Below are 10,065 nucleotides of genomic sequence, written 5' to 3'. Positions count from 1 at the left end.
GACATTGCTCCCTTCACCCAAGCCCTTACAGTATGTGAAAGGAGCTCAAAATCCCTCCCCCTCCTTATATTTTTACACCTCTTAACTGTGGCATTTATGCCTAAAAGAGTCTGGTTCTGAACAGTGTAAACTTCCAGGATGCTGCAGGTCCATATGGCCACTCATTTCAGTAAATGCTTGCTAACATCTTAGCTCTGAAAGGTGAAATTAAAATTTGCCTTATTTGTGCACAGACTGAGCATATCTGTTACCTCGTGTGCTCCTGCACCACCAGAATCCACCCAAGCCCTCTTCACTCACATCATTAGGACAGCAAGGGCTGATCTGAGAGCCAGGCAGCAACCATAAAAGCTTTAATAATATTGTGTCCCTCATAATTCACTTGCCAAAGGAAAATTCAGGAGCACATGGAGATAGAAGTTCAACAGCTCCTTCCCTAGGTGGTTTTTTTATGGTAACACGAGACTTCTGTGGGGAAGAGATGTCACCATGGCCCAGTGGTGACCAAAGACAGGCTCAACTGAGTGTGAAACACATCCTAGCACTAGGGCTGATGGAGCTTTTGAGTAGCTCACCAGGCCGTGGTGTCATCCTTGCCACTGAGGTGAGACAGGTCCATCCTTATACAAGACTTTACTCCATCCACTCTTGTTACGTGGCTGCACTGTTAAAGGATGAGGAGTGTTGCTATGCAATTTGGTATAGGAGACTGAAACATACTTTGCTGAGCTTTTTGATAAATTACGATCAATGCTTTAAAGTTCTTCATCACTTGATGTCCTCACATTAAAAACAACTGTTGTTTTGCTTTTGTCATTCAAAGCTAGTTGTGCAGAACCTACTGGCTTCCTGCAGACCTGGACCAGGTCAGGGAACTTCAGTCCAAAACCCATGCTTGTCCTGTCTGGTCCACGAGAGCCACAGGAAGGGAGCGGTGCTTTGCCTCTAGCCTGGACAACTCCACCTGACCTGCATGGAATGGTGTAAGGAGCTTCCCACCCCTGTCATGCCTTATAATGCTTGGACATCTGGAGCCACAGAGCTTACCAGAGCAAACCTTCATCTCATGCCCACACACAGACCTGGCAAGCCCTTGCTGAGCACAGCATCCCTGCAAGTGGCAACATGCAGTGTAAAAGCAGCCGCATTGGCGCTGCACAGACTTACCGTGCAGCAGCTTGCAGGCAGGGCACTCTGCTCCGGTTGTCATCTGGCTCACTCTGGAGCTCCCCAAAGTGAGATACCAGCTGGTTCTGCTCTCCTTTTAGTCTGCTGCCCGGGAGGGGTGTCCTTGAACAGATCAAACTCTTCTGCATCGGTAGATGGACGTGGTGAGGAGCAGGAGAGGGTATCAGATCACAGCACTGTTTCTGGGAACAACCTTGGCTTTGGGATAGAAAGAGACCTAGGACAGCTGCGGTGGATTCACTTTACTGCTGGCCTCTCCCTGCCTCCCTGGCAGCAGGTCTGTCACTCTGCTGTGGCTCCACAGTCTCCACAGCAACTATTTATAGAGGAAAATTCACAGCTCTACCTCATGAGATGGAAACAAGAGAAATCCTTCCCCTCTGCTCCACCATCACCAGGCCCAGAACCTGTGGGCCTGCCTGGCACTTCCCACTGCTCCCAGCGGTGTGTTGGCAGGACTCATGGCTCAGCCTGGCTGCTGTCGCACCATGTCCCGCCCAGTCCAGCCACCCCCAGCCTGTGCCTGGCCGAGGGGGACAGGGTCCCCAGCCCCATCTGTGAGCCCCACCGCCCGACCTGAGGCAGCCCAGCCCCCCCCCGCAGTGCCCACATGCAGTCAAACAGTCACAGCAGGATGCTCCCCTTTTCACGGAGGACAACCGCGACAGCAGCATCCTCCGAGCAGCTCTGCCCCACTGAGGTGGAACCCTGGTAGCCCAACTCCCACACAACACTGAGGAACAAATGGCCACACACAGACAGAAAATCCCATTTTCTCTGCCTGTGCGGCACGCTGCAGCCTCGCAGCAGAGCTGGGATCGCCCCGGCCTCCCCCACGCTGGGGCCCCGGTGCTGCACAGCTCAGGTTTCCTCGCTGAGGCTGCAGAGACCGAGCCCAGCCCTGAACCAAAGGGTTAACGCTGCCTAACACTGCTCTGCTGCAGATCCAGGCGGCCAAAGGGAGGTCGGGGCCTCCCAGAGCGTTTCTCCCCTTGCTTGTGCCCCTCTCCTCTCACCTGCCTTCCCAGCACTAAAAATACCGAGGGAGGGGGCAGAGGCTGCAGCAGGCTGGGTGCTGAGCAGGCGGGGGACAGGCGATTTGTAACCCCTAAAAGGCCAGCAAGAACACACGGACGTCGGGAAAGGAGGGACAAAGGGGGGTGACATTACACAGACAAGAGGGGGGAGAAGCAGCCTGAATCCAAAACGCTGCTAGCAAAGGAGGGAGAGAAGGATCGATGGGCCAGGAGCCAGCTTTATGGCTGGGAAGGACTGTGTGATTAGTTTAAGAATTAAGTTGTTCCGCTGGTTCCTGCCTTGCGCTGGTAGACAACAGCCATCGACAGAAAGCTGCCTTCAGCCACCCCCTGCCTGCTCACCCACTGCAGAACCAGAGCTGTACGGTGCCGCAAACCCCAATCCTACGGCCCCTCTCCGCAAACTCATCTGCAAAGGGAGGTTCCCTGCTCCTGCAGGCAGGGATGGTGTTTGAGCCCTGGAACTGCAGAAGTGCCGCAACGCAGGAGCCAGCAGTGGAAGGCGGCACAAGGTTATCTCAAAGAAACACAGGAGGGAAAAGCCCCACGCTGCTGGCACGGCTCCCAGGTCCTGGTGCTTCCACTTAGGAGGAAAAAAAAGAGATTAATAGATTCTGAACAATTGCATCATCGTGCAACACAAGTATGACACGCAGGTTGTATATTAAAATTTATTGAATTATTGTGTAAGAATTCTCTTTATTAAAATCATTTGAACTCTAAACTGATTATTTACAGACAAAACCTCTTATATCACCAATAGATTCCTACATCTCAGAACAGTATCTACAAACAGTTATTACACTATGTAACAAAATTCAGATTTTTTTTCAAGCTTTTTATATTAATTATTAATTCCAATTTGAGAAAGACAGTACCTCGGGTGCTCTGAGCAGAACTCAAGGTGTGGCAGGGCATAAATGCAGGTCAGGCCATACCGTAACAGACAGAGAGACACTAAGTCACAAGGCTGGGAGAGGGCAGAGTCACCAGGACAGAGGACAGGGAGAAAGACGATTAGAGCAAACGCACTGGGTGTTCTGGAAACCAAAAGAATCATCCTGACAAGAAAGGCACAAAAAAAAAGCAGCATCTTGCTGCAAACGGGGCACACCTTGAAAAACAAACGGCATTCCACCGAGGCAGCATCATCCAAGAACCCTCTATTTTCATTAAAAAAAATTAGCCATAATTTCTACAAGAAAAAAACCAATCAAACCCACTTCCAGGTACAGCCTAAATTTGCCACCAGACAGATGAAAGCAAGCGCTCTCACATCTACGTCGCGTGGGTGCCAGCTATTCCTAGTCATGCCAACAGGAGACACATTCAAATACACCAACGGATATTTATCTTAATACTGATCAGTTCTTGGCATTTCATCCAGACCATGGTGGAAGCAAGTTTCTTTCTCTGACTGCAGGACTAAATCTTACTGCCTGTCCTTCAGGAACATCACCTTTTTGAGAATACAATTAAAGCAGCAACATCTCCTTGCTACACCTTAGTCTTGCAGAAGGGGAATAGTTGCTGTGCCAGGGCACTCTCAGCTGGTGCCCACAGAACTTTGCTACTTGCAAGAGGAGAACATCCAGAGAGGATTCTCCACCCTTGAGAAGGATCATCCGTCTCCAGAGTGTCTGACAAGCTGGTCATGGAATCAGGCCAAGACTGGAAGAAACTTGGAAGGATCATGAGAAATAAATAAATAAGTGTTCCCTGCAATAGGGAATTTCATAATAAAACCTATTTTGTGCAAATTTAAATGCAACAGAACCCTGTTGTAGTAATGAATTTTGCCACAGGAGAGGGGCATGGACGGAGAGAAGAGGGGCCATACCTACACATCCAAGCTGATCCCAGCGAGGGGCCTTCAGTGTGTGTCCGCAGGGGAGGAGGATGCTGGTAGCTAGAACACCAAGGACAGATGGATGGGAAGAGATGGGCCCTACCAGCTTTACACCCTCACAGCGCCTCCTGTCCAGTGATGCCAGGACAAGCTCAAGATGTAAAGTCACTCTCCTATGTTTAGCTCTATTTTAAAGTCTTGATTATTGCTTTAATAAAAGCAGACTTTCACAGGTACACTCTGAGAAAGTGGACAATTTCCACAATCCAGGAGCCCTACTGAGAAGCAGAGAAGATGCAGAACCCACCTACCCCATGGCCTAAGTCAGCCCTTGTCTCAGACACCCCGGGACTCCAGTCACTAGGATTCCAGGAGAGCCATCAAGTCCTCCTCCCTTTGCCAGTGTCAGGTGGAATCAGAATGAAGCCCCAAGCTCCCCTCTTCTGGGAAAGCGCAGAGATAATTCTGCAAAAATAGGTGCAGACATTAACAGCCTACAGAGCCATAAATCCGGCAGAGAGCCTGTGGCTCCTGGCAGACACTCAGTAAGTTGGAGAGGCCACAACCTACACTTTGCTGCCCGGGGCGGGAAGTCCATCCATCAGCACGCAAGGGGACAATGCTACGCTGTGCTACTACACCTGCACCTGCCTCAAACCAAGGAATCACCTGCAGTTCCTAAGGGATTGGGCTTCCCTAACGTGCATTGTATCTGCCTTTTCCCATCTGCCAGTCTTTTCCTACAACCAGCTTTTTTAGGGCTGATTTAATCAGATTTGGCCAAGACAGAGGTTTCAGAAATGCTAAGTTCCTATAAGTTTTAGGAGGCAGGAGCGAGACCCAAACCAGGACCTCCATGGGGGAAGAGAGGCAAACTGTGCCCCATTTCTGCCTGGCAGCACCTGCCCAGCTCACCTGCTCCCTTCATACAGCAGGACAGGAGCCAGAGGTGGCACAGGGGTGCTGGCTGTACCCTGGGCATACAGCGTACCTGGGAATACTGCTGACAGAGGGTGACAGGAGAGAGCTGGCTTTGTAGGAAGAAAGGCCAGTGTTAGATTGTGGTTATATTGCTCAGAGAACAGTCTTGCAATGGTGCAGCACTCACACAAAGCCACAGGGCTGGAATTACTCCTATTTGCAATGTAAAGACTGGTAGGGACAGGATCTTGCCCTGTTTAGCTCTCCCTGTGGTCCCTCCTGGCCGACACAATCACCACCTCAGAGAAGTGACAGAGGAGTCAGACCGGTCAACCTGCCCCAGGCACACAGGACATCAGCCTGGAATAAGCAGCGGGAGGCAAGAACAAGTAGGGCACCCTTATAAATAGGAATTTGCTCCTAGAAGGACAGAGGACTCTGCTCACAGGGCACAGGAAGCATCCCAAGTGCTCTCCAGGACGCAGCAGCAAGGAGCTGCCCAGGAACAGCTGGGAACTAACTGTGCTTGTGCCTGTTCCAGCCTCTCCTTCCTTGCATGAATCATTCCTGTTTGCAGGACACCTGGTGCTCCTTGGGAACAACAGTTGTGCTTCACGGCTTCCTTGAGTTCACAGCTCACCAAAAACCCTTCTATGTGCCACGACAGGAGAGTCTGGGAAGTGAAACTGTGACTAAGGTGTAAGGCAAGCCTAACAGAAGGACACACAGCTAAGCCTTGAACTGAGCTGTGGGGAAAAACAAGCTGCTGTTACGACAACGGAGACATCTACGAGTCATCCCTGCAGACAAAGCAGTGGAGAAAACTTTGCTCCAGTGCTGACAGACGTTTGTCAGTAGAAGTGCACAGAGATGCTTCTCCAAGAAAAGCTTTGTCTCAAAGCCACAACATTAAACATTCTCCTTCAGCATTTAAATACATTAACTTTCAGAAGGTATTTACAAGTCCAGTTCAGAGCAGCAGAACAGCCGGACACCAGAGGAAGGGGAAGTGGCACAAGGCATTTGTTGTGCTTTTCCAAAGAGCAGGGCAACCTCTGACCACAAGGAACCAGGAAGACTGATCCCAAGCGGGGTCAGTGGAGACTGAGGTGAGCCAGAAGCGACTCTCGCATGCTGAACTTGTCCTGAGGGAAAGGGTGAGGGGCTGCTGTCCATTTACAGTAGGCCCTGGGCAAGCGCACATGCTGGTGAACACGTTACATCCAAGCAGGTGTCACATACAAGCTGTCCGAGACCAGAACATTAGGGAGCAAGAGACATTCACCATCAGACGCTCTCCTTTCTACATCCAAAACTGGAGGAGACATTGCTGCAAGCAATTTCTCGGGTATGATACTGCAGGAGTGCTTGCAAGCCCAGGACAGAGGTTAACCCGGCCACCAGCCTGGGGAAAGCTTCACTGAAGTGAGCAGCTGCAGCAGGGAAGTCTCCCAGTACTGGAAAGGGTGTCCATGCAAGGCCAAGGACTACACAGACACGGTGCTCAGTGTTGTCACTTGGCTCTTCAACAACACTGTATGGAAACTTGGCACATTGATGTAACATCTGTAGGAAGGAGCTGTCTGCCATAGGAAAACCAAAGTTTGGGTGTTTTTGTCTTGTTTTGCTTTTATGAAGAAAAAACTGTAAAAAAATATTCTCTGAGATGCAAGGACGCTTGTACTATGTACTGCCTTGGCCATCCCCATTCACGTCACTCGCAGGTTCCTTGGAGAGCCTGGTTCCGATGGCAGCAGGACACCCTGTGTATAGGTAGGATGAGCACTGTCCCCATTCAGCCAGGGGAGAGCAGTCTCTCTGCGCTTGTCACAAATCTGTGACTTTATTCTCCACAGCTGCTGCAATCTGTTGCAGTCTGTAGCCGAGCTGCATCTTCTGTGCCGTTGGGTCTTCTTCCAAAGCAGTAATGATCTGCAACGAGACAGAGCTCACTGGCAGCCTTTCTCCAGTGCACAACAGGGTCAACCAGCTCAACTCCAGGCACAGTGAAGGCCCCAGCCTGGAATCCAGTGTACTCAAGTCTGGAGTATGTAGTAATTAATCTCAAACTAACCACAAAATAAGTATTGTAGATTTGTCCTAATAACTTATGAACTTCACAGTGCAAAAGGAATGCTGAACTTCTCACCTGAAAATGGTACCTTTAGTAAACGAATCTGAACTAACTGCATTTCACTTTTAAGTAGAGTATTTGGATACTGGAATCAAGAAAAAAAAAAACAACAAGTGTATACAAAGTCCCAACAGCCTCCAAGTCAGAGATAAGCTCTTTTTTTATGATTTCCTCCCTCTCTCTTTGATAAGAATAAAGCAAATTTATGGCATGGAAGTAACGCCTGCCAAGGAAACAATACACAGCATTGTAAGAGCCTGGCTGCTCTTAATTATTAGTTTTTGGAGTTTTTTTGGTGGGATGGTAAACGGAGAAGGACATTTTCTTACCTCCTGGAAACACACACTCACCTGGTCATAGTACTTATTGATGTATTTGTACAATTCATGTAGAGCCACCAGGGAATTGAGGTCACCTGAGTAATTCTGAATAAGAGAGGAAGTTAAGACAAAACCATGAGACACCTAACAATTATTCATCTAAATTCTGCGTCCTCACAACTCATTAGGAAAAGTGACTGTTGCACAAAGCAACAGGAAAGGCAATTCACCACTAGTTCCTTGTGAGGGAAAAAAAATCACATGTACTTCTTGCCCTGCACTCTTTATCACACTTTTCTCTTCAGTGCTAGCTGGGCAGACCCTTCACCATCGCTGTGGTGCCACAAAACCGCCACTGGGAAGGGTCAGTCTGTGTGAGCAGCACTGCACACTCAGCTGGAACAGCTCATCCTCACATTGCTAACTTTCTCTCAGATGCACAGGGAAGGGGCCAGGGTGACTTCTGAAAGAAATAGTTTTATTTACCCGTGACAGCTCAGCCAAGGCAGAGTTCATCTCCTGGTCACTGGCAGAGATGGTCTGACGAATATCTGCGTAGTACCTGTACAGCAGTACACAGACCATTAATATATTGTTTCTCCTAGCCTCCCCCTTACTGCTCAAACTACGACTCCACACATTCATTATGTACCTTTCCACCATCTGCTTGTAGCGAGGAATGTCCCGGGCATAGAGCAGCTTATTGATCGGAGAGTCCTTGAACATCCAAAACCAGAATTGATTACAAAAAAAATCACAATCTTTCATCATGCCTGGGCTGACCTTATCAGGTAACACCAGCACCGCTATCCTCTGTCATTCATTCAAGATTGGGAACTTTTGTCCTTGGCATGGAAAGACACTTCAAATACTGGGCTCCCTTCTTAGTAATGCAGTCTGAGGAGCTGAGTTGTGTTGGAGAAGGGATCTCCAGGCCAGCCTGGGGCTGGGTGGTCACCAGTAAAAGATCATATTTGCTATGACTTTGCATAGCCGATTCCTAAATCCTCCAGAAATCCACTCATCCCATCACTGGTGACCTGTGCTGGGCTGCTGCACCCTTAGCACGGGGCAGGCAGTGGTGGTAAAAGGTTTTCCAATGGCCAACTTGAATCTTTTAAGATGCATCCTGTGACTTACACTGTCTGCCACAGCCAGCTAGAGTTTATTTCTGTCCCTCAAGTAGCTGTAAATAAAGAGTACCACTCAATGACTTCTTTTGTATGCTAAACAAAACTGGCTCCCTCCTTCTCTCTTCCCCGGAGTCCCCACTGTGTTCTGTCTCCAGTGCTCCAGTGGCACACAGGAGCAAGGAGCAGGCGCGGTGTCCTAACAGCTCTATGCAGGCCTTTCTGCCTTCCCGGGGCAGCGCTGCTCAGGGGTCTGTGCCAACCACGCTCCTTTCTCCCTCTGTACTCACCCGCCCTAACTTATGGTCAGCTATTGTACAGGAGTCCATGAAGGTCTGCGCAATGACCAGGAGCACAGCATCTACGTTATCCGATGTCTGCACATCAAAAACAAACTGGGGATTCTTGATGATGTTGATCCAGAACCGCAGGGGCAGGCTGCGGAGAAGACAGCAGTGCAACAGGGTATCAGCAGAGATGCTGAAAAATATTCTGCATGTTATGCATCTCCCAGCTTTGCCCTCCCAGCAAAACCAGCTTTTCACACCACGCTCTGCTGCCTTGCACTCCCATTTTGCTCCTCCTCAGTAGGCAAAGGTGGCTGTCACTTTGCAAGTGATCAGGTCTGGACAGCTTAGCAGTTCCTCCTCCAGGACCCACAGGAACACTATACCTGTTTGTTTTCCAGATATGGATGGTCTCAGGGTCTGCAATTCCATAGTGCATCGCCTGCTCATCCAACAGATCGAAGAAGTATTTGACTGCCAGAGGGACAGGGCGGTTGGTACTGAGAATCACCTGGAACAAGTCATCCACAAACTTCTGCAGAGTGCCCTGTGGACAACAGAGCAGGACAGAGTCAGCACAGGCAGAGGACAGCGGAAAGCCCAGGCCTCAGGCAGATGAGATGCTACCCCTCTTCTGCTCAGAAGCCTCTTCTCCACTGCGGGCAGCAGCAGCAGCAAAGGAGAAAGGAGGTCCCAGCAGTTTCTGGAAGAGGCTGCGGAGAAGCTCACGAACGAAGCAAAACATGGAGGGAAGTCAGATGTACTCAGAGCCTCTGCATGTAAAGGGGATTGCTACAGGGGAGGGCGCTTGCGACATGATGGAATGGCACTGAGATGTAGAGACTGCCTAGTGGAGGGGAACTGCTGGCTGCTAGCAGGTGTATTCAGCTGCATGGGAATAAGGAGAAGGGGTTTGCTCAGCAGCAAGAGGAAGTTCAGTAAATGTGGGAAGACAGCCAGGCAGTGCCTGGCAAAGAGCCTGGGTTGTTCCTTGAGGAATGGGGCTACTGTAAGCAGGGCACTGCTGGGGAACCTGGATGCCAAAAGCTGATCCCTCCTTGAGAACAGAGTAGAGAGAGAAGTTCCTGGATCAATTTTTTAATCATGACACTAGAATAAAGCAAAAAGGACAATGTGAGCTGGCACTATGCCCGACTTATGACCACAGATGAATTTGTACGTGGCTGGTATGTACTATT

At 49.7% G+C, this 10,065-nt stretch overlaps 1 protein-coding gene across 4 annotated transcripts in view; it reads right to left on the bottom strand.

The window, feature by feature from the left end:
• Positions 1 to 2,882: 2,882 nt before the first annotated feature.
• Positions 2,883 to 10,065, bottom strand: part of PLXNB1 (plexin B1) — an 80,981-nt gene continuing 73,798 nt past the window's right edge. For all 4 annotated transcript variants that reach the window (XM_054076729.1, XM_054076732.1, XM_054076730.1 and 1 more), the window contains 6 exons: positions 9,253 to 9,413; positions 8,870 to 9,017; positions 8,102 to 8,166; positions 7,936 to 8,011; positions 7,480 to 7,554; positions 2,883 to 6,927 (listed from right to left, as the gene is read on the bottom strand). In XM_054076729.1, coding sequence (XP_053932704.1) covers positions 6,823 to 6,927; positions 7,480 to 7,554; positions 7,936 to 8,011; positions 8,102 to 8,166; positions 8,870 to 9,017; positions 9,253 to 9,413 — 630 coding nt within the window. In that variant the 3' untranslated portion in view covers positions 2,883 to 6,822. The remainder of the gene's footprint in view (positions 6,928 to 7,479; positions 7,555 to 7,935; positions 8,012 to 8,101; positions 8,167 to 8,869; positions 9,018 to 9,252; positions 9,414 to 10,065) is intronic.

Source organism: Cuculus canorus, chromosome 11, assembly GCF_017976375.1.
Source record: "Cuculus canorus isolate bCucCan1 chromosome 11, bCucCan1.pri, whole genome shotgun sequence".
Classification (NCBI taxonomy): domain Eukaryota; kingdom Metazoa; phylum Chordata; class Aves; order Cuculiformes; family Cuculidae; genus Cuculus; species Cuculus canorus.
Note: the sequence above shows the minus strand (reverse complement) of the source record. Positions and strands in the feature narration are given on the sequence as shown.